This window comes from Fukomys damarensis, unplaced genomic scaffold (genome assembly GCF_012274545.1).
Source record: "Fukomys damarensis isolate Sample0158 unplaced genomic scaffold, DMR_v1.0_HiC HiC_scaffold_27, whole genome shotgun sequence".
NCBI lineage: Eukaryota > Metazoa > Chordata > Mammalia > Rodentia > Bathyergidae > Fukomys > Fukomys damarensis.
Window position 1 is genome coordinate 17,882,199 of NW_022900939.1, and position 23,025 is coordinate 17,905,223.

The window sequence follows — 23,025 nt, forward strand, 5'->3', positions numbered from 1 at the left end:
AGGAGGCACCAGATTTATTATGGTAAAACACATATGCCATAAAATTCACTATGTTAACCCTTTTAAATTCAGCGCAGTTTGTGGTGTTTAGTGCATTCGCAGGTTCCATAATCACCACCTCGGTCTATTCCTGGAAATTTTTTACTACCCCAAAAAGGAGACCCATATCCATTAACAATCACTTCCCATTGTCCCTCTCCAGCCCCATTTTCTTTTACAATGATAAAATACTGTAAAATTCCCCATAATAACCATTTTTAGGTGCACAGATCAGGGACATTAAGCACATGTGCACTGTTACGCAGCTGTCACCGCCGTCTCCAGGACCCTTTCATCTCCCCAAACTGAGGCTCTGTCCCCCATAGACACGAACTCCCCCGGCCCTGGCCCCCCCACCTTCGACGCCCAGCATTCCCTGAGTGGACTCACACAGTTTGTCCCTCTGGGCCTGGCAGATTCCACTGAGCATCACATCCTCAACGTTTATCCTGGTTATAGCTCCCATCAGGATTTCCTTCTTTCCTAAGGCCACTGCTGTTTTGCAGTGCAGATGGACCACATCTTATTCATTTCTCATTTGTCTGTGGACAACGCCTCTTGGCTGCTGTGAACAAAGCTGCTGTAAGGAACAGGTCACACTTGCCTCTCATTAGGCCCCTGCCTTCAGTTCTTTTGGGTATCAACTCAAAAGTGGAGTTGCTGAGCTGTACAGTAACTGTGACTTTTGGTAGGGTTGTTTTGTTTTGTTTTTTTTTAAGACTGTTCTTTAAAGCAGGTCTGGGTTCACAGCAGAATTGAGTGGGTGGTAATTTCACGTTGCATGTTGAGGAATCTCTAAGGTTTCCTGCGGTGGCTGTGCTCCTTTCCCATTTGCGGTGTTTGGTGGCAGGTCTGTACCTGCCTCATCAGTTCTGTGTTTTTCATCGTTTTTCTCATGACAGGCCATGAGATGGCATCTCACTGGGATTTTGATGTGTATTTCTGGTGATTTGTGACACTGGTCATCTTCTGGTCCTTGGTGCAGCCTCTCTAGAAAAATGTGTCTTGGTCTTTTGCTTTTTGCTTTTTTGTTTTTGTTCTTAAATTGGGTTGTTGGGAGCTTTATTTTTAAAAAATAATTTTTAAATTCCACAAATAATGCCAGCATTTAACAGCTGCTAGGTGCAAGTCAGAAGATGCCAGTGTGGATCTGGACCTAGGCTCCAAAAGAGCTAACCAATGTGTAAGGCAGGGCTAGTGTGCAGGAGAGTGGCATGTAGTGGAGGGTCTTGGGAGGATGGGCCCCAGCACCAACTATTTCCAGACCTTATCAGGAAACCCAGCAGTTAACCACAGTGCTCAGTGTGAAGAGTGGCAGTTTTTGCCTCCTCATAAGTCTGGAGACAGGAGGACGACAGGTTACTGGAGGCTTGCATCCTGTGCTTTTGAGGCTGGCGGCCTACACTGGCTGGGTACTTTCCTGTGCCTGTTGTCTGTGAGTTGACTGTCAGGGTGGCAGATGGTACTTATTATTCCATGTGGACCAGGCCCATCTTCCTGCCTCACTCCAGGGGACCTAGGATACCTCCCTGCCCTGGCCTGGCCATGCTGGTGGCTCTTGGTCTGTCTAGGTCACCCTCAGTCCCACCTTCATGTCCTCCACCCGTGACCTGCAACCATTTTCTCACAGTTACAGGCTGCTCCCAGAACCCCCACTATCCCCATGCAACTCTAATCATGCCGTGTGTGGTAGCCATCAGCCCTCTCTCACGAACCAGTGTCCACTCCCAAATCTGAGGACACCTGTGCTACATCTTGCCTGAGCCTTTGCCATGGACTCCATCCTTTCTCTGACCTAACGTCAGGTATGCTTGGTGTTCATACCTGTCTCAGGAGACATCGCTTTGATCTGAGGGACAGAGGCCAGGGAAGGTGGTTTCACTGGAGATCTTAGGCTCCTTCGCTCAAGATTGTCTCTCCTTTTCACATCTGTGATGCAGAGCATAGGCCACACTCCATTCTTGGGCTTCATATCCCTGGCCCAGATATTGAAAGACAGGCGAGCCTCAGGCCCATCCCTGCCAAGGTGAACAGCTGGGTCAGCCCTAAGCTCTGGACTGCTAAGGCTGGGCATCCCATGGCCAGAGATAGGCAAAGGTGTCTCTGCTTTGGACCTGGGGGTGTTGACCTTGAGTTAGGGTGGGCTACCATGTGACTTGAGGGTCAGCCCTTCTGCAGGCCCCTCCCTACTGAGTGCCAGCACTCAGGGGTCCCAGTATAGCCTTGGCCCTGAATGTCATCTCATTCAACCCTGCCCTGTGTGTGAGGCTGATCAAGCTGAAGATGGTTTTTTTCTCTGAACAAACATTGGCTCCTGCTCTTTCTGGCATGGGATATGGCTATTTTCCTTTGCCTGTTGGCTGGCCAACAGCTCCGCACTGATTAACTTGGCCCTGCCCGAGCTGGACCAGTGATCAAGCCCTTCCCAGGTGTACCTCACACTGTGCGCTCCAGCCGGATGGGACTGGAGGACCCCTGTCATTTTAAATTATTCATCCCGCTTCAGGACTCCTGAGTCTCTGTCTCTGCAGCTGGCTCCCAAATAGGTTTTCCCCAAGTGTTAGACCAGGATCATCTGAGGGGATCTGTAACCACCAAAAGCCATCCCTGACAGCTGTTTACTTCAAGGTGTATTCTACAACCTGCTTAGTGATTCAAATCTGCTTAGGAATGTGACTAGAAAAGGTAAATGATAAACATAAGTATTTCAAAATAATACAGGCCTGTCAGCTGGTAGTATGTGGGCCCTCAGAGCAGGGTAAGGAGCCTGGCACCATTGGGGTGCTACTGTTTCCTATCAAGGCCACCAGTGATCAAGTGAGCCATCCCACCCCAACTCCACTAGAACTCATGGGGACCTGTGGCTCAGCATTGAGGACTGAGAGCCTGGGCTTCATGTTGGCCAAAGACTCACATGGTCCTGTAGCTCAGCATTCCTGCCAGGTCAGGTTCTCAGGAAACAAAGATGAACCACAGTCCCTGTTACTGGACAGCTCGAGGTTTGCTTGCTTGTTCCTTCCTGCTTTCCTTCCCTTCCTCCCTTTCTCTTTCCCTTCTTTCTATGTTCTTTTCTTCCCTCCCTGTCTCCCTTTGTTTTCTTCTTCCCTCCTACAAATCCATACTGAGCGTTAACTAGAGCGGGCAGTGTTCTAGGCCTGAGAATGGAATGAACAAGACCAAGGTGGCCTCTCCCTGGTGGGTTCAGCCACCACTGCCAAAGCCCTGCCCCCGAGGAGGTGACAGAGCTTATGAGTGCTGGGACCCCCTCACTCTCCCTGTGTAAACACCACACACATTCCACTCCCAAAGGATTCCATGTCACACGCCAATACATCTTTGCAAGGGGAAGGCACTAAACTTTCCCAAATTTTCTTGCATTATCCACCAAGCTTGCTAAATGTTATTTTGCCTTAATTAATAGAATTTGGGAGCCAGCGATAGCAGTATCCAGTCACCCTCTCATTGTGGACTCCCTGGCAGGGAACTGGTGGTGGGCAGGGCCAGGCACTGCCACCCATTGGACCGGAAGTCCCCTCTAGGCTGGGTTCCCAAGGGAAGACAGGCAGGGAGCCAGCTGGAAGCAGGCCTGAGAAGCAAAATGCTCTGTGGCTTCATGGCTTTGTGGCTTTGCATAGTCCTTTTCCACATGTGGGGGTCGGTTTAGCCTCCTAACCCCAGCCTTCCCTGTGGGCTTTCTTTATGCCAAGGCTGGCCAGGAGCTGGGCATGTAAGTTCTAGGCTGCTGCATGCTCTGAGCATCACAATGGGCTATGCATTTGGGCATTAAATCCTCACCACGGCCCACTAAGATGGCTGCCACTGCTGTCCACAGCTAGGGAAACTGAGGCCAAAGTTACCAAATGCATGCCCATGGCATAAGATTCAATCCTTCAGGTCATCATCCTATACCTCCTATTCCTCTAGAAGCTGCTGCCTTCTAGGCTTGGGGTTGAGGAGTGTGTGGTACAGCAGGGCCAGCCACATGGGGTCCCTGTGAAGGTGAGGTAGTCAGGGGGTCCACTTGCCTAGCACATGAGGCCTGAGGACCAGTCTCAAGCTGCCCTGGATGGAGCAGGAGAGAAGAGCTTCTCATTTAGGGGCCTCCAGGTTCCTGTGATGGCCAAGACTGAACCTTCTGCCAGGATGGTGTGGCTAGCCCAGGCGCTGCTGCTGCTGGCTACCCTACAGCTGGCCAGCCACTATTTTCCTCTCCAGATGGGCTCATGTGATGGGTACCTGGGGCCCACCTTGAGGTGAAGCACTGGCTACCTGTCTTTAGAGTATTGGGCTCTCAGGGTGCCAGTCAGCGCTGAGGCCTTGACCAGTACCCTGACTTCCCACTGTTGTCTCCGGGTCTTGGGTGACTCCTCCTCCAGCCTTTTTCACCATAGCACTGGCCATCTTTCTGTCCATCCATTATAACCCACATGTTAGCCTGTGGCCACCTAGTTTGCCCATCCCCCTCCCTAGAGCACCCTGACTACAGAGCACCCAGGGGACAGTATGTGCTTGAGGCCTAGTCTGTATGGAAGGACCCCAGAGGAGTTCTTTCAGGGCTGATGTTGCACTTTACTCTGGCCCCCTTGTCTCTGCTGCCCAGCTTCCCCTCCTGGAGTTCTTGTGCCCAGGCCTCAGGGAAAGCCCAAGGTGGTAGATACTGTGTCCCCCAAGGTTGGCAATACAGGTGAAAGAAGACAGTAGCATAAGGACAGATGCTCTCTAAGCCCCACCCCCACCTTGTAGCATGTGCTGTAGGGCCTCAGAGGTTTCAGTTGGTTCTGCCTGGAGAACACAGGCCTGAAGATATCATGTAGGTAGGTGAGAGCACTGGCACAGAGGAGCCCTCAGCACCTCTGCTGTGGGATTCCCTGCCCAGTTGTGCTCTGTCTGAAGAGCAGCAGCCCCACTGGGTGTCCGTGGTTGGGGAGCCTGGGCTCCAGGTGGCCTTACATGCTGGCATCTACAGAGGGAGACCCAGTGTGCTTCGGGGGGGAGGGGTCCCTTTCCACCTGTGACCACCTGAATGAGTCACAGCCTGGGGAGAACTCACCTGCTTTCTTCCATAGGAGATTGTCCTGGTGGTGTTCTTTGGGACAGAATATGTGGTCCGTCTCTGGTCTGCAGGCTGCTGTAGCAAGTATGTGGGCATCTGGGGCCGGCTGCGTTTTGCCCGGAAGCCCATTTCCATCATCGGTGAGTCCCACAGAATACTTTACCAGTTTCTAGACCAGGAAGGACCCCACATCATGACCACCACCAGAGAGTATCTCCCAGTGACCAAGAGCCTACTCCCACTCTTCCTACTCACAACTGGGCAGGACCCCGTGGCCAACAAGGGGTGACCGCCCAGTTCCTGCAGCCTGGGCCACTTGCATGCTAAGATGCTGCTAATAGGGTTTGGCCCTTCTCGGATTCTGAGGATCTTCCTTACTCAGAACAGCTTGACAATGTTTCAGTTGTCCTCAGTGGCTGGGATTCAGGCCTGAGGTTCAGGGCCCAGCTCTGGCTGAGGTGAGGCAGCTGTACATGTGCCACACTGGAGGCCTGGGCCTCTCCCTCAGGTGTTGCCCAAGTCCCCTCTCATGGGACCCTGTCTCTCTAGCATAGCAAGCCTCTACCCCAGAGGTGGGTAGAGGGTGTGCTGTCCCCGTGGGCCAGCTGCTGGAGGTCCTAACTCATTATCCCACCCCTACAGACCTCATCGTGGTTGTGGCCTCCATGGTTGTCCTCTGTGTGGGCTCAAAAGGGCAGGTGTTTGCCACATCAGCTATCAGGTACGTCGAAGTGCAAAGTTCCCTGCTGGCCAACCCTCCTGTAGGGCCCCTCACCCCAAGCAGTGGGTGGTCTCACTCTCCATCCACCTGTTCTGGTATGCTCACCCCTGCCCCACACCATTGCAGGCAGCGAGCTGGGACAGCTGTGGTCAGGACCTCGATATATTAGATGGCCCTGGGTTTGAGATTCACCACAGCACTTCCTAGCTTCTGAGACATGGGTGGCAGCCTATTTGGACATATGGCCTGCTTATTGGTAAACTGGGCAACCTCAGGCTCCCTCAGAAGGCAGTGTGGGGGCAAAAGGCATGTGGAGATGCGCAGCCGACCCTGTGGCCACCAAGTATGATCAGAGCCAGCAGTGAAGGGCTGCCCTTGGTGGGAAGACTCAGAGATCCTGACCAAGGGAGGGTCAGGAAGGCAGGCACAGAGGCAAGTCACCCCAGTCATGGTGGACGTGCATGTGTCTCCCTTACCAGAGTGGATGCCCAGTAGGGGCAGGGATCCCATCCTATTTGCTGCTTCCATGGGACCAGGGACAAATGCCTGAAACTGGTCTGGTCCTCCCATCCTTGTTCTGTCTGCTTCCCAGGGGCATCCGTTTCCTCCAGATCCTGCGGATGCTACACGTAGACCGCCAGGGAGGCACCTGGAGACTCCTGGGCTCCGTGGTCTTCATCCACCGCCAGGTACATGGCCCAAGTGGGGGTTCAGGGGAGCACCGTAGGGCACATAACCAGTCCTACCTGAATGTGAGGTGTATAGTCTTTGTACCATGTACCCCAGCTGAGTGGCTAAGGGTCAGGCAGGTACCAGGGCACATGGGTGTGTGGATGGGAACCAGAATCCCAGATTGACACCCAGGCCTGAGCCCTAGGTGGGCGCTCCACCTCACACCTGGTATCAGCCTCTTCGCCTGCCAGACTGATGCTACCTTCCTTCAACCTGGGACAAAGCACAACTGGATAAATGAAAGGACAAAAATGCAAAATGGAGTAAAAGTCTGTGAGGCTCAGAAATCTAAAGCCAGGGAGACTAAGGAGAACTCAGAACATCCTAAAAGCTGAGCCCCACAGCCTCAGCTGCCCTGCCCAGGTCAGGCTATACAAGGTCCTTTCATTGCCCTGAAGTTCTGCTGAATACCAGCCAATTCTTGATATTGTCTCGTTACAGAAGACAGAGCCATTGGTCAGCAGAGGCTTTGCAGTGCCAGGTGGTCACTCTTGGATAATAGCCAGAGCCAGTCTCACGACTATTTAGCAAAGTTGTAAATAATAGCTTTTTGGGGACCCTGACCTGTATACACAAAACATGCCCGTGTAGCTATAGAATGATCTGGTAAATACTAGAATTCAGTGCTATCCCCTTGCTGCCTCTGATATTGGCCCGGTGAGTTTCCTGCCTATCTTCAGGGTGCCGTGAGCTGATATCGTTTTTGTCTACTGGCTAGGAGCTGATCACCACTTTGTATATTGGCTTCCTGGGCCTCATCTTCTCCTCCTACTTTGTGTACCTGGCTGAGAAGGATGCAGTGAATGAGTCGGGCCTCGTGGAGTTTGGAAGCTACGCAGATGCACTGTGGTGGGGGGTGGTAAGTTGGGGCTGCTGGGGCCACGTGGGCCTGGGGAGAGGCAGAGCAGGTATTGGGCCCTGGTTTCTCAAGATTTGACACCTGCTGGGCAGGGGCTCCTCACCCAAAGGTTCAAAACTCTTTGTCCTTGGATTAATACTTGAAGCCCACTGCACTCCATGCTCCATTCATGCTGAGGGCTCTGGGGTCCCTCTGGAAGTTTGAGCACTTTCACCTTTGAACTTGTTTTGGAAGGGAAGCTTGGGGGACAGGGAGGGTAAGCATGGCTCGGTGCGTTAGCCATCCTGCTGCCCTTTTCCTCGGCAGATCCTGGATACAGGTGTGAGATAGTTGGGGTCAGGCATGTGCCTTGGTGTATCTGAGAGTCTGTGCTAGCCCCATGAGTGTTCCTGTGCCTGAGGGGTGAGATGTGAAGTTACCTTGACAAGTGGAGACACCTGGGAGAGAACCAGAGATCCACGCTTCCAAGACATTGCCCCCAGGTTCTCTTGCTGCCCTGGGATGTGGCACTGTTTCTGCCAGCACAGCCCTGAGGCAGTGCTGGCTATGCGGACAGGCTCTCAGTACAGCTGGGAGGCTGGGCTCGGGTAGCTCAAGGCCCCAACGTGCCAGGCTGTGGGGAGGCAGGATGTAGCCGGTGACCTGCATGTGAACTCCATGTGTCCCATGGCAAGGCTATGCTGTGTGGAGGATGTGGGTGGGTTCCTCCTGCAGGCTGGAGCTAGGGACTCTGGGGTCAGTGCGCAGTGGAGGAAGGGGTGCCAGTGAGGACCTGCCTGCTCAGCCCAAGCTCCAGAGTCCTGGGTCACAGGTGGGTGCTCTAGACACAGGCTCTTATGGCATCAGAACGTGCTAGCCAAGGTGTTTTTAGGAAGGTCCGGGCTGCCAGGGTCCCTCTAGAAATTGGTGGCAGCTCCATAATCTCAAATCTCTTATGGAGACCTGGCTTTCATCTGGGCACTGAGCTTTAAGGCAGCTTCTGCAAGAACAAGGTGCCCAATACATGGGGGGGGGTCCTGATTCCATCCATCTCCATCCCATTTCCCCTTAGTTGCAGGGGCAGTGGGCTGTCTGGAGACCACTGCCCAGGGAGGTGCCATCACCCCTGCAGAGTGCCAGGATTAGGAGGCCATGGGTGGGAGGTGAGGGGCCTGCCACAGACCCCAGCGGGCCTCCTGTCTTTCTCAGGCAGAAGCACATGGTGTCTGCTGTCTGTCCTCCAATCTCCTTCAGCCTGCGATGAAGGGCAGTGGCAACCATGCGCATGGGCTGGGGTTGGGGAGAAAAGAGGCTACAGCCTGGGGGATATGGGTGCCCTGGCCCTGGGGCCAGTGCAAGCTCCAGGGACACAGAGTAGGGTGGGTAGTGGTGAAGGTGACACTGCATCAGGCCTAGCCTGTGTGCCCTTCATTGTGCCCAGTCCAGTAAGGAAGGATTTGCTTAGAACCTTTGTCCTCTATCAACAGAAAGGTTACAGAACTCGATGCATACAAAGTAGTATAGACACATGGCCTGCTATTCCTGTGTCCCCCACAAGGCCAAGCACGCAGCAGGTACTTCTGATGCTGGCCAAGTCACTGTGTTTTCTAGAAGCTTCCACTGTGCCAGGCTGCTCAGGGAAAGTACAGACATGCTGACACAGCTCCCATGTTGGGCAGCCCCAGACTCAGCCTCTCCCTGCACTCCTGGGGGCCTGTGTCCCCAAAGGCCCTGGTGGAGCAGGCCTGTGCAGGTCTGGGAGGGAGGACTCAGCCCCTGGCAGGCAGGAAGCTTGCCTACAGCAGAGGGGGAGACACCTCCTGGGAAATTGATAGGGCCTTCATGGCAGACAAGAGAACTGGGGGGCAGGCAGTGAAGAGCCGAGGGGCAGCAGGAAACGAGTAGGTGACAGCCTGCAGCCCAGCTGATAAGCAGTGCCCAGCCCTGGTGCTGCCCTGCCTGCCTTCCCCGCTGCCTGCTGGGGCTGCTCCTCGGCCTCGGCCTGCGGCAGAGTGGCGCTCTACTCCCACACCTGTGCAAACATCCGCCCGCCGCCGGGAACACGGCCCCTTTGTGCCTGGCTTGGCACCGATGCCCCAGCCGCGCTGTCAGCTGCAGCCTGCGCCTCGGCCACTGCGCACCCTGGTCTGGCCATTGTTCCCATCGGGCTCTGCGCCCTTGCCTGCCCAGGGCCCCTTGCCACTTGGCCTAGGGGGCAAACAGCTCCCATTCATCACTGCCCCTGCAGCTGTCTGGTGGGAGCAGCCCTCAAAGCTTGAGTTATGGGCTGTGTTCCTGGCACTTCTCGGACAAACAGAACTCGAGAAATGCAGGCCGGGGCAGCTCCGATTGGGGGCTGTTCAGCCTGTGTGCCAACCCACAGCTGAGCCCTGGACAGTTGGCCCCTCTTGCTATTGTCTTGGCTTCCTTCACCTTCCCCATGGCCCCTCCCAGCCCTTCCTCCCAGGTTCCCCTTTTGGACAAACAGAGGATGGAGTGAGTTGGGGGAATCTTGATGTTGGGAGTTGCCATAGGGCACTCTGCAGGTGGGGCACTTCCCGGAGACCTGACCATTCAGTCTTCATCACAAATGTTTCAGGCTGTGCTTGGACTCTAGGACCTGCTCCCAGGTCTGGTTGCGGGTGAGCGCATACCTAAGACAGACTCAGGGATGCAGGGGCCACTGGGAGCCACTGGGTTTGTTGGTTGAATGAATGAACCAGTTGATTTGCCTGCAGAAAATCCTGTCCTGTGGCCCTGGGAATGGTGAGTGGATTTTTCCCCCCTGTGGCTGCCACACAAAGTCATACAATATTGTGTTTCCGACAGTAGACATTTATGACAGTTCCAGGGCCCAGAATTGAGAAAAATGGAGGTTTAGGCAGGGCCACACACTGAGGACTCCCAGAGGGTCTTTCTTGTCTTTTCAAAATTTAAAGCCCCAGGTGGCCCTTGGCCCATCCTGCAAGGCTCTTTGTCTGTGTTCCTTTCTGTCTCTTCTGAGGACACCATCACTGGGTTTAGTGCCTGACCGGATTGTCCAGATGACCTTGTCTCCAGATCCTCAATCACATCTTTGAAGACCTCTTTCTGAAGATGAGCCTTTCTGAGGGATGGGGTGGTGTGATTGGGCCCGGACGATAGGCATCCCAGTGGACTTCATGGGATGCATGCTCCACTCCTGGGGCCTCAGTTTCACAGCTGCGCAGTGACCTGCTGGCTTCATGCTTGACTGTGCCCTCTGGTACTCTCCCTGGGGCAGGGACGCCCCCTTGGATGTGAGGTCTCCTGGGTTCCTGGAGCCTGGAGCACAAGCATGGTTGTGAGGCATTTGGGGAGCATTTCAAGACTTTTTTCTTTGCCCTTGGAACAAAACGCATTTGTTTGTATTAAAGTTTGAGTGGAAGGAAAGCAGTTTTTGCAAACACGGGCTCCTCTGTTAGTGCCTGGGGGTCTCTAAAACTGGAGGCTGCTGGGCTCTGTTTACCTCTGTGCATCTAAATTTAGAATTTAGAGTGGAAAGGCCGGAACCCCGCCCCTGTATTTCAGCCCCTTTTAAAACAGAGTCTGACAGCCCTTCGTTCCTCACCTGGAGGCTCTGGAAAGTTCCTGCCTCCCAGACTGTGCTGCATCCTGGTGGAGCTAGGCCCAGAGCCTGAGGACTCAAGCGGGGGCTGGGGAGCCTGAGCACCATCCAGTGGGAGGGCTCAGTGTCAGGACCTCCTTGGATGTTGGAGAAACTAAAGCCAGGGTGGCAGCACTCAGACCCACCAGACCAGGGGTTTTCTTCTGCCCAGAGCTCCATGTGGAGCCTAGGAGTACTGTGAGAGACCAGGGTCTGAAGTACCTTGCCAGAGGACTCTCCTGAGGAGGGCTTTACAGCTGGGTTTTGTAGGATGAATAGGAGCCCACAAGGTATATCTATCTTCCTGTTTTTACTGCCCATTAACCATCTCCTGGGGGATTGATTCCAGAGGCTTGGCCAGGCCCTGTGAGGGTGATATGCAGGACAAATTTCCTCTTGGGGGATGGGGTTCAGCTCGGGCCAGTGGGGAGTAGCCTGGGGGAATCTCAGGCCCCAGAGCTTTCCAGAGACAGTGTCAGGAAACAGTGGGACAGAAGGAGGTGGGGTGACACTAGATGTGGAACTGCATTCACATCCCCCTCTACCATGTGCCTGCTATGTGGGACTAGACAGCTTGTCTAACACACCCCTCTGGGTCCATCTGTGAAACGAGAATGTGACAAGGACCAGCTTCGACGGCCTGTCAGAGAATTCAGTCAGTAAATACACAGAAAGCCAAGGGTCCTGGGTGCAGCTGCAGGTGAGCTTCTGGGCTGGTCCTCATCCTCCCTTGGAGGCCAACTTCCAGAGGCTGTCTCAAAAAGGGGATAAAACACTACCAGTGTGGCCTCTCGCAGCAGAATGGGGTACAGATCAAAGCTTCCTGTGTCCCCGACAGGGGCATGAAGCTATAGAACAGCAGGCCACGGTAGGGTGGAGGGCACGCCCCTGCCCACCAGCTCCAGGGACCAGGGCTTGTTCCCATGGCCGCTTGCCCTGCGGGTCCTGTCACTATGTGGCGTATCTGTGGGCCTGAGCGTGAGCAGCCTGTGTGCCTTGCCTGCCTTGGTCCATCCGCCTGGGAGATGTGCAGATCTGCCTTCCCCATGGCCAGCTGTGGGGATAAGTTCCAGGCACCAGGGCTATAAAACAGCCCATTCCTGAGCTGCTTGTGTCTGTGAGTCCGAGCAAACAGCTCTGCCGGATGGGCCGTTTCCTGGGGAGGATGGAGGACCCCATTCACGAGACAAAGAGGGGTGAGGGGCCTTGGAAGAGGAGTGGGTGCTGGGCATTTACTGGGTTGCCTATTCCTGCCTGGGCTCCTGGCTTCTGTGACCACCTGCTTAGCCCAGGAGCTGAGGTGGGTGGCAGAGGAGGGGGTCTCAGACCTCCACACCTGCCTGGCACATGTGACCACTTCCTGCATATCTGCCCTCTCCTGCCAGGGCTCTTCCCCCTACCTGACCCCTCTTTCTCCTTCATCAGAGATTTTATTTTAGCATTAATTTAGATTTTTAAAATCGAAAATATTTTACAGCTTCACGAAATCATTTTGAATCTTTTAAATAATTAAAGGTTGTTATTAACGTTATAGGAAAGTTTAGCAGTATACCAACCCTGAGTTAATGTTTCAGTGTTTGAGTTTGCTGGTATCCCATACACTCAGTGCTCGCAATGCTAACACCCACCTGCAGATACTGATGCCTGCCATGCACCCATGGCAGAGTGGCAACTGGCTGATAATTCACTCTGAAGCCTTTCATGCCTTTTTTGAACCCTTTCATGCCTGGGGGGGGCGTAGGCGGTAGTATTGATTGAACTCAGGACTATTACACTGAGCTATATCCCTGGACCTTTTGGTATTTTTAAATTTTGAGATAGGTTCTTGCTAAGTTACTAAATTGCCCAAGCAAGGCTTGAACTTCTAATTTTCCTTTCTCAGCTTCCCAGGGTGCTAGGGTTACGTGCATGCAATGCCATGGCTGCCTTCTCTTCATACTCTTCGTATAGGGGGCTGTTTCTGTGGCTTATATCTATCAACAGTTAATAAAGCCAAGAAACTTTTAAATGCTTCCATATTTGTTCAAATAATAATGGAACCATTTTATGTAAAACAACTTTATGCGAAGCTACTATATTTTCTAAAACAAAAAACAACACTGAAAGAACAACATGCATTTACAAGCAAATCTTCATGAATCTGACTGGAGACCCTGGGTCTTCCCACCAGCATTCCTGTCGCCACAGCTGCAGAGCACACCTTGTGCTGGGACAGAGTGGAGCCAGTCTGAGGCTGGGCCTGACACCTGGTCAAGGCACCTAGAGGCCCCGCCAGGCCCACTGGGGTAGCTGGTGCTACCATACCCTGTGCAACTCTGGGCTGACTGTCCACCCACACTTGCCTGCTAACTGAAGGGATTTGATCCATCCTACCTCCTCCTACCTCCTCTGGGGTGCCCACCACCACTGCTCCATGACAACCCCTCGCTCTCAGCCTTGTCTTCCATGACCTGATGCAGGAGGGGCTGCCCAGCTAAGTGGGGCTTTGTTCTGCCCTGTGTGGCATCTCTGGCTTTGAGCACATATGTTATGAGACCATCAGAGCAGGAAGTGCTGTGGTGATCCCACCACCAGGAACACTGAGCACGGTTTCAGGCAGGCAGCAGAGGCTACCCAGGTCCCTAGCAGGGTTTTGAGGGATGAATAGGAGGTTGCTAGATAAACTTATAGAAACTGCATGTTCACACTAAAGGCGTGACTGTCCTTTTGAGATGTTTGAGTTAGACAGAGATGCTGGAGTTGCTCTCCTCAACTGTCTAGGTTGCAGGAGTCATTCAGGCTCAAGGCTGGGTGAGCTGGAGTCCCTGTTGGCTCAGGCTTTTCCAGGCCGATTTCTGGGCCTCATGTTTTGTGTCTTCCATAACTTGCCAATGGCTTTCTGGGCCATGGCATCACCAAGTGGACTGGCTCTCAGGGTAGGTAGTGCTGTGTCGTACTGCCCTGCACAGCTCTTTTATTGCTGGTATCCCATGCATGGCCCTATATGAGCCTGGGCCCTGGTGAAGGCAGTTGCAGCCCAGCCCTCACATGTGGAATGCAGGCCCCTTGCTGCCCCAACATCAGCCTTGCCCTTGAGGGGGCCTAGATCTGACCTACACGTACCTCTGTTCAAAGATAAGGGTGGTCCACATGGTAGTACAAGGTATCTGGGCCCAAGTGTGCCCTGAGCACAGCCATTCTGTGTGTGACCTTGCCCTGTGTGCTTATGCTGCTGTGTTGCCATAGAACATCAGGTCCTTATGTGTTTCAGCATGTGTGTGTGTGGGTGTCCCTGGGAGTGTACAACACTTGTGGGTGTGTCCCTATGCACACAAAGCCAGGTGGTCCCTTAAAAGGGGCTGGCCCTGAGCAGTTCCTGTGTGCTCTGATGATGTGCAGGATACACATGGGTTTTAAGGATGGTGACACTGCAGGGCTGACACTGCAGGGAAAGCACTGCATGGGCAGCTGCAGAAATACCTGGTGTGGCACCGGTGGAGTGGGTCTCAGGGTGGCAGGGGCTCAGTAGGGGCCAGTCCTGTCATGTTGCCTGGGTGAAACTGAAATCTTCGGGTGCCTGTGGATATAACTAAGTTCCCTGTGAACATCATCACTTCTGCCACTGAGGCTCTTCTGGTCCTCTTGCTCCAGCAGCTTTGAGCAGCCATGGACACCTGTCTCTGTTCATGCATCTATGTGTGTGGCTCTGCTTCTGCTGCTCTTGCTCAATGACAGGTGGAGAGCACCAAGAACCCAAGGCCAGAGTCTCCCTGGGGACTGGTATGGTCAGCAGTCACTATAGAGTGTCATACTCTCTCTCTCTCTCGCTCGCTCGCTCTCTCTCTCTCTCTCTCTCTCTCTCTCTCTGGGCCACAAATGGGCCCTAGTAAGTGAGCTCCTGCCATGCACCCTGGCTCAGTAGGGCAAGGCTCAAATGGAGACCTTTGCACAATTCTCAGCCAGGAAGGTCTTCCTAGGGCTGCTGGCATAGTTGTCACTGGGCCCTAGAGGATATAAGCTGGGCTGCCCTAATTAGGCAGAGCAAGACTGCAGACCACAGGCAGCAGGTACCAGCTATAGTGGTAAGGGCATCAGGCAGACTGTCTTGCTGCCTAGGCAAGAGTGTGGCCTTGGCATGAGTTGGCCTTGGAGCCAGGCTCAGGACTACTCCTCAAGGTCCCTCCAGAGCCACACAGGCAGACTCTGGGTGGGTATGGCCTGGCAGCATAGGACTGCATGTTCTGCCTCACCAGAGGCCCAGGAGCAAATGTCAGATACCAGTGGGGGGCGACCTGGGAGGGAGAACAGCCCCTCACTCCTATTGTCCTGCCACACACCCTGGACAGACGGCTCCCCCACCAAGAAGAAGGCAAGAGCCTTGTCTTGTTCTCTCAGAAGAGAGAAAAAATAAAACATCTGGAGCCCTGGGGTGGTGGCAGGAAGTGGCACGTCATCCTGTCCCAGCTCTTTGTGGCCGGCCAGCCTCAATAGGAGCTCCCAGACTCCTGGGGGTTGTGTGTAGCGATGCTGGTGGCCAGGGGCCAGGCTTCTGGGGGACAGGGCAGGCAGTGGGGCAGGCAGGCCTGTCCTCCTGTGGGTGGGCTGTATAGCCTATGTGCCCTGACCCAACATACCAAGCTCTTTCTGCACAGCCCTGGTGGGCTATTCTGTGTGAGGGTCAGGATCTGGGGACTTGAGCCCTCCTGTGCACTCTCCTGGTGCTTCCACTGAGCTGCACAGCAGCTGCAGGAGAGTGGCTGTCCTGGTGGTTGGGACTCTTACTGGCCTCTTCAGGGTGGGGGTAGGGTCTAGGAAGGTGCCATCTTACAGCTTTAGGCTGGCCAACTGCTGATCGATGTCCCTCCTCCTCACAGGTCACAGTCACCACAATCGGCTACGGCGACAAGGTACCCCAGACCTGGGTTGGGAAGACCATTGCCTCCTGCTTCTCTGTCTTTGCCATCTCCTTCTTTGCACTCCCAGCGGTAGGTGCCCATGGGGGCCATCTCCCCTGCTTCCTAGGACTGGGGCTGGGCAGCAGGTCCTTTCCTGTGAGGAGATTCAGAGGAGGCTCACTGAGAGCCAAGATGGACATGCCGTCAGCAAAGCACTGTCCTCCAAAGCCTACCTGCCACTGGGCCCAGGACACAGCCCTCTCCTGCTCCCAATCCCCAGGCTCTTTTGTAGCAGGTTGGGAGCAACCTGGCATGGCTCTGGTGGGGAGCAGGCAATGGGGGTGCCAGTGTGGTCACCATGTTACCACAGAGTGGAACTGTGTGGCCTGGAGGGGGAGTGGGTGTCCTGCATCACAGCCAGAAGCGTCTATTTCCTGCCCCTTCCAGAAGTGACAAACTGAGGGCAAGAGCATGTAGTCCACTGTGTGAGTACAGGTGTGCAAGTGGCAAAATAGTCCGCATATGTGTACACGTTGTTGTATATGTATACTGTATATATGTTCTGTGTGTGTGTGCACACCATATGTCTATGCAGGTACCTGTGCATTGTATTTGTGTGGCTTGTGTATATGTTGTGTGTACACATGTGTGAGTGGCCCGCTGTGCACATGTACGCATGCATTTGCACGTGTACATGCATGTATATGAGTCATGTGTGTTATTTATATCTACCTGCATGTGTATCACACAGGGAGTGTCTCGATGTGTATGTATGTTCATGTGTAGACACGTTACATGCGTTGAATGTATCTTAGGTCTATGTATCTCACATAGCATAGGTTTGGTACTAGTATGTATGTGTCACATATGTGTGTGGAGGGCTCCATCCCTTGCCGGGGTAGCGAGTACCCTGGCTGCTGCAGCAGTCGTCTGCATGGTGATGGCGGCAGCCACCTCAGCCGGGGCTGCTCTGGCTCCCAGCCTGATCTCAGCATGCTGTCTCTGCCTGGCACATGAAGATGGGTTCACCCACCTTGCTCCCCAACATGGTCCCTGGGATGGCTCAGACTCCTTGCTGGGAGGTGCAGGTATGTGCTTTGCCCTCCACACTGAGGCAGGCTGACCAGTGCCTCCCACCCAGGGTGGGTTTGGCTTCTTAGAGCTAACGTCTAAGCAGGCCACATCCCCCACATCCTTGTCCTGTGGCTGGGCCCTGGCCAGTGGCAGCCTGCTTGGTGGTGAGCCTCATTTTTGTTCCTCCCAGGGGATCCTTGGCTCTGGGTTTGCCCTGAAAGTCCAGCAGAAGCAGAGGCAGAAGCACTTCAACCGACAGATCCCGGCTGCCGCATCACTTATCCAGGTGTGCCCCACATGCTCGGCCTTGGCCACCTCCCATCTTCGTCATCACTGTCACATCCAGCCCTTGTGTCCACCCTGGAGTTGGAACCACCCTTGGCCTCTGCACTGCCCCAGCCTGTGGGACGCAAGGACTTTGTACTATGTGCCCGTCCCATCGCACAGGTGCCCCTCTTGGGGAATTATCTGCTTTTAGGGTTCCAGGTGGCATGGGAGCCCAGGGCCTGTCTCCTTCCATGGCAGCTCCCATCAGAACCATCTGTGGGTCGGGACAAGGTGAGACTGTGGCCACTCCACAATCTGGTGTGGTCAGCCTATGGGCCCTGTTACCTTCCAGCAGCCTCGGGCTCCAGCTCCTTGACCCTGTTGTCCCTCCTTCCATGACCCACCCCCTAGCTGAGCACAGGGTGGAGTCTTGGAGGGAGAAGGCAAGGGGGCCCCAGGTGACTGTCCCTAGGGGCAGAGCCTAGCTTGGGCAGTGGCTGTTGTTTCCCAGTGAGAGGCAGCACGAGCCACCCATGAATCAGACTGGGAGTTGGGTTAAGCAGAACCTAAGAGTTCCAGGGCAAGACAGGTCCTGGAGGTGGCATGAGACCTAGTGGGTGCTGCTGTCGCCCAGTGCCCTGGGGTGCCATTTTAATGTCAGTGATAACTTGGGCACAGGAGCCATTAAAAACCATATCCCTGTAAATCTTTGTTGGCAGGGGCAAGGAGGGGGCTGGGTGAGGAGCTGAAGGCACAGACATTATCAGGCTGAGTAGGCCAGTGTCTGGTCACAGAAATGGCTATCCTCCCGGTATCGTGGCTCAGGTGCACAGAGTAGGCCCCCTGGACACCTGGGCTGACTGCCCCTCAGTAAGTGTCTGGGTCCTAGATAGGCTGAGCCTGGTGGGGGTCATCTTGCAGGGCTCTCTGCAATGGGTGGGTGCCTGTCGGGCCATGGCCCTGTGGTTGTAGCAAAGCCTGAGTCTCCACCCTGTGCTTCTGAAACCCTTCCAGAACCAACGGTCTGGGGCCTGGACCTGAGGGCTGAGCAGGAAGGAAATAGCAGCCACCATAAAGCCGGGGGACCATAGCTGTGTGCTCCCTCTCAGGCCTGGCTTTATGGCCCCATAGTGTCTCCTTTTGGAGAGACCATAAATCAGGCCTATAAAACCTTCACTGTGGCAGAGTGTCTGTAGCAGGGGGCAGATTTAATTCTTCTTCTACGGGAGTCACACATCCTGCAGACAAGGGGCTTCCTCAGAAGCCATGGTCATGGTGGGAGGACTTGCTGGGTCCGGAGATAGCAACAGTGGGCAGCGTGGGTGCTGTGGGGGCACACAGGAAGGAGAGGGGTACAGGCTGCTGTGCGCAGTGGGATGCAGAGGCAGCTCAGCATGTACACAGGACATGTAGACCTCAGGGACCTCCCAACTGCCCAGATCACCCGGTGAGAGTGAGGACGGCAGGCATCCATGGCAGCCAGGAGCCCTACTGTGTGTCAGCACCTCTCCCAAGTTTGGCTGCTCTCCTCTAGGTCACAGGACTGGCAATGACAGGGCCAACACAATGTCCTCAGGAGAAATTCTAGGTCCTCCCTACCTGGGGACTGCACAGCTTCTCATTTTCCTGCCAGTGTGTGTCCTCCAGGTCATCCCCTGTGGTGGCCACTGTGGGGGTCCTTTTAGACCAGTGATTGCAAGCCTTTTAGAGACTGAGTGACCAAACTGCAACCCAAAACCCATACTTATTTCAAAGTGCCAACATTGGAATTAAACCTGAAAACTGAGGTTTCACTTTATTGTTTGTTGGTTGGTTTGTTGGTACCGGGGATCAACTTGGGACCTTGAGCTTGCGAGGCAGGTGGCGGAACCACTTATCTAAATCCCTGGCCCTGAGGTTTTACTTTAGAAAAAACAACTCATACAATTCATGACATCATCACAGAGAGGGCAATAGGTTCTCCACCACTTCTCTAGACCAAAAACTAAAAGCTTCACCCATGGACATCAGAGATTCCCTATAGCTGCATGATGGTACTGTAGAGTCTCAGAAGGACTCTGCTTTCTGTCCCCTCAGTCTCACCCTCACCAGCTCCGGAGGTCCTGACTCTCCACCCAGTGCCCACACAGGTCCCAGGTGACCCCTCCTCAGCTGGCCTTGCACACTCTGCGGGTCCTGTTGCCCAGGCCTTTCCCGTCCCCTGCCCTCACCATGCATGCCTAGTCTGTGTGCCTCTGTGTGTCTAGAATCTGGTTCAGGGCTGATCTATAGAAGGAGCTCAGGCAAGTGGAGGGGGAGCAGGGAGCTCGGGGCTCCAAGGTAGAGGCCTTTACGGCACCTGAGCTATGAATGGTAGATGTGTGTGTGTGTGTGTGTGTGTGTGTGAGGCAGTGAGCTGCCAGGCTGGGAGGCACAAGCCTGATTGTCAAGACAGAGGGTCTGGAGGAGGCAGTGGGGCTCCTGCCAAGCCCTGGGGTTGGGGTGAGACTCTGGCTAGTTCTGTGAGTGACAGTCCCCTCCTCCTCCCCGATTTCAGACTGCGTGGAGGTGCTATGCTGCTGAGAACCCCGACTCTTCTACCTGGAAGATCTATGTGCGGAAGCCCACTCGGAGCCACATGCTGCTCTCCCCTAGCCCCAAACCAAAGAAGTCTGCCATGGTCACGGTAACCAGCCCTGCCTGCTACCAGGGTGGGCTGCCTTTTAGCAAGTGGGGGACCATGGGGCCACAGCTTATGGCCAGGGTGTCATAGTACATTTGACTGCAGTCTTTCAGCTCAGAGTAGTCCAGGTCAGAGTATCATCATGACTTATGACTCTGGAGCTGTGGCCCTGCCATCCCAGTGTCCCTACCCTTGGAGCCATGCAGGCCTGGCCACTCCAAGGCCAGGAGTATGAAGAGCCAGAGAAATTACTCAAGCAACGGGGTATGCTGGATTCTGGTCAGCTGCTGGAAAGCAGGCTCTTGAGAGGCCCTTGGTGTTGGGTTTCCAGGTGCCAGTGGGGGATGGAGGTGGTATACTAGCTCAGAGAAGAGGGTCTCAAGATCACAGAGTTGGGAAGTTCCCACAAGCCTTGGACAGGGATCTTATTGTTTGGCTGGGTGATGAACGATGAAGGCTTGAGATTACTCCTTCCTGGCTCAGGCCCACACCCTCCTCAGAGACCTGGCCTTCCCAGCTTCTGGTTGCTGCTGGAGCCATTATAGCTGTTGCTCCTTCTTCCAGAACATTCTCTCTGACTTCCACACAGCCTGCTTCCTCCAGCTGACCTCCCCAAAAGAGGTTCTGGCTGCCTCCAGTCTTACGTGCTCTGCTACCACAGCCCCATCACTACTTCCCTGGTGTGACCTTCCTTATTAACTGTGTACTGGTCTCCATCTACCTGCGCTCAGTGGGTCGTGAGGCCCCAGTAGCACCAGTATGGTATGGGCCCACCAGAACCTGTCCCATCTCTGAAGTTGGTCAATGCTCCCTGGAAGGCATATACTATAGGCCAGACTGGGGCTGCTCTGGGTGCTCTGGGACCAATGGAGGGCCTGGCAGAGGATGCCTAGAAGTGCCAACCTTTGTGTGACACTTTTTCAGGTAAAGAAAAAGAAGTTCAAACCAGACAAGGATAATGGAGTGAGTCCTGGAGAGAAGATGCTCACAGTCCCCCATATCACATGTGATCCCCCAGAAGAGCGGAGGCCAGACCATTTCTCTGTTGATGGCTATGACAGTTCTGGTGAGGAACCTCCCTCATGAGGCAGGGTGGGGAGGGGCAGGGCCAAATCATTTCCTGGCATTTCTTAAGGGCCCCACAGTGCACAATCACTACTTTTCTTGGGAGCCTGAGCACAAGAATGAGGTTTCTCATCTCTGCTAATGGAGCATGGGCAGACAGGGAAAACTTCTAGAAACTTCTGGGAACTTTCTAGCTGCTTTCCATGAGACTTTCCTGAGGATGAGGCTCTCTGCACATTCTGCTGAGAGGTGCCTACTTTCTGTAGGATCTGGTGACAAGACAGGAATGCTGCCCAGGGTTCCATGTTCAGGTCCTGGCTGTAGAGTTTCACCCTGTTAAACTACCCAGTGAGGCTCTTTCCTGGATGTGGGAAGAAGATTGCTAGGAGCCCAGAGCACACACATCCAGGCCACAATAGCAGCAGTGTGGCATGCTGGTAGTGACTACTACACACTTTCACCAACCTTAGCCCTTTCCAGAAATGTCTCTGGCTAATCAGACATAGGGAGAACAGCCTATGGTGACCCTGTACAATTCCTGCTGTGCTCCTGGATTGTGTCAGGGACCAGGGCAGGAACAGGGCATCTCCCCTTGCCAAACAGTCTTAGGGAGCATGCAGAAGGTTTCTTTCATCATGGAACCCAATTCTGAGGAGCATTTAGTAAATAAGGACAATGTCTTGGGAAGCTCAGTGTGCTGTGCAAGTCTGAAAACCTTGGGTTCCTGGCCATGATGGAGAAGTCAGGTGCTGGACTTGTAGCATAGACATTGTGACTTGGGGAGGGATAGCTGTGGTGGAAGGGATCCAGTGCTCCCTGGCAGCTCTGCCTTCTCTGGTGACTTCAGTGTCCATTTCTGAGAGACTCTTGATTCTCAACGACTGAGTTCTCTACAGATGTCTTTAAATGAAATGTGAATGGTTCTAGCTTTTTCTTTTTCCTGGGGCCAGCATGGGTCTTTGAAATATCTGGACTTCGACTAAGACTGGAATGTGGCCTGCACTTTCCCAGGAGAAAATACACCAAAGCCCATTGGTACCCAGCATCTCATGCAAAGGCCCCTTTTACTACCCCATGGACCACTTCCTCAGAGGACAGGTGGTGGGGACTGTGTTCTATGCACAGAGAGTAAGGTTACCTTCAGTGTCCCTGGGATCTGTGTCCACCAGTTCAACCAACTGGTGGACCAAAAATATTAGAAAAGAAAATTGCATCTGTGTTAAATACATGCAGACTGTTTCTTGTCATTACTCTGTAAACAATATAGTATAACAATTATTTACCTGCATCTACATTGTATCAGGTATTGTGATTTAATTTAATGTGTATAGGTTATATGCAAATACTACAACATTTTATATAAGGGACTTGAACATCTATGGATGTTGATATCCTCAGGGGTTATGGGAACAATGTTCTGCAGATAGGGAGGGATGGCTGTACTTACTGACTGCTGGTGCCACATCACTGTGAGACATCCTGTGAAATACTCATAAAGCCCATTCTCAGGGCATGGTCCCTGGGATAGACAGGTACCTGTTTTGGAAACACTTGGCTATGACAGCTCCAGGAAGAAATAATCTAGACCTCACCTTCAGAACAAGAGAGAGCCCTCCATTTCTGGAGGGAGAGGTTGGAAGGTCAGCAGAGGACACAATGTTTAGGAGCCAACTTTCCCTCAACCACTCGCTGGTGTCCCGATGGACAGCCAGCATGCCAAGGTCGTGTGATAGTTCCTTTGGCCTACTGTCTACCCATCAGAGTCCGAGCCCTCCTTCTCCTACTCTTTCTGGGCATGCCCCTCCAGGGAGATACCCACTTGGAGGAATCTCTTTTCTTGCTTTCCCTCAGTGTGGGAAAGCTCTACTTGGCCAAGTCCCATTTATGGCTAGACATGACTGTTCCAGATTCTAAACTTCCAGCTCCTGGAAGCCAATCCTTTCCAGACGATGCTATGTGGCCAGGGCTCCAGGTATAGCAGAGAGGAGGCAGTCCATTAACTGATCCCCTCCCAGGCAGGTGGAGGTAGGGTTTCAGAAACAGCAGTGTGTCTCAGCTGTCCCTTGCCTTGATGC

At 53.8% G+C, this 23,025-nt stretch overlaps 1 protein-coding gene across 1 annotated transcript in view; it reads left to right on the forward strand.

Moving 5' to 3' along the window:
- Kcnq1 (potassium voltage-gated channel subfamily Q member 1) overlaps positions 1 to 23,025 on the forward strand; it is a 343,150-nt gene that overhangs the window by 101,923 nt on the left and 218,202 nt on the right. The window contains exons 5-12 of the mRNA XM_010636154.1: positions 5,106 to 5,232; positions 5,735 to 5,813; positions 6,406 to 6,502; positions 7,264 to 7,404; positions 15,862 to 15,972; positions 17,147 to 17,242; positions 19,760 to 19,888; positions 20,810 to 20,951. Coding sequence (XP_010634456.1) covers positions 5,106 to 5,232; positions 5,735 to 5,813; positions 6,406 to 6,502; positions 7,264 to 7,404; positions 15,862 to 15,972; positions 17,147 to 17,242; positions 19,760 to 19,888; positions 20,810 to 20,951 — 922 coding nt within the window. The remainder of the gene's footprint in view (positions 1 to 5,105; positions 5,233 to 5,734; positions 5,814 to 6,405; positions 6,503 to 7,263; positions 7,405 to 15,861; positions 15,973 to 17,146; positions 17,243 to 19,759; positions 19,889 to 20,809; positions 20,952 to 23,025) is intronic.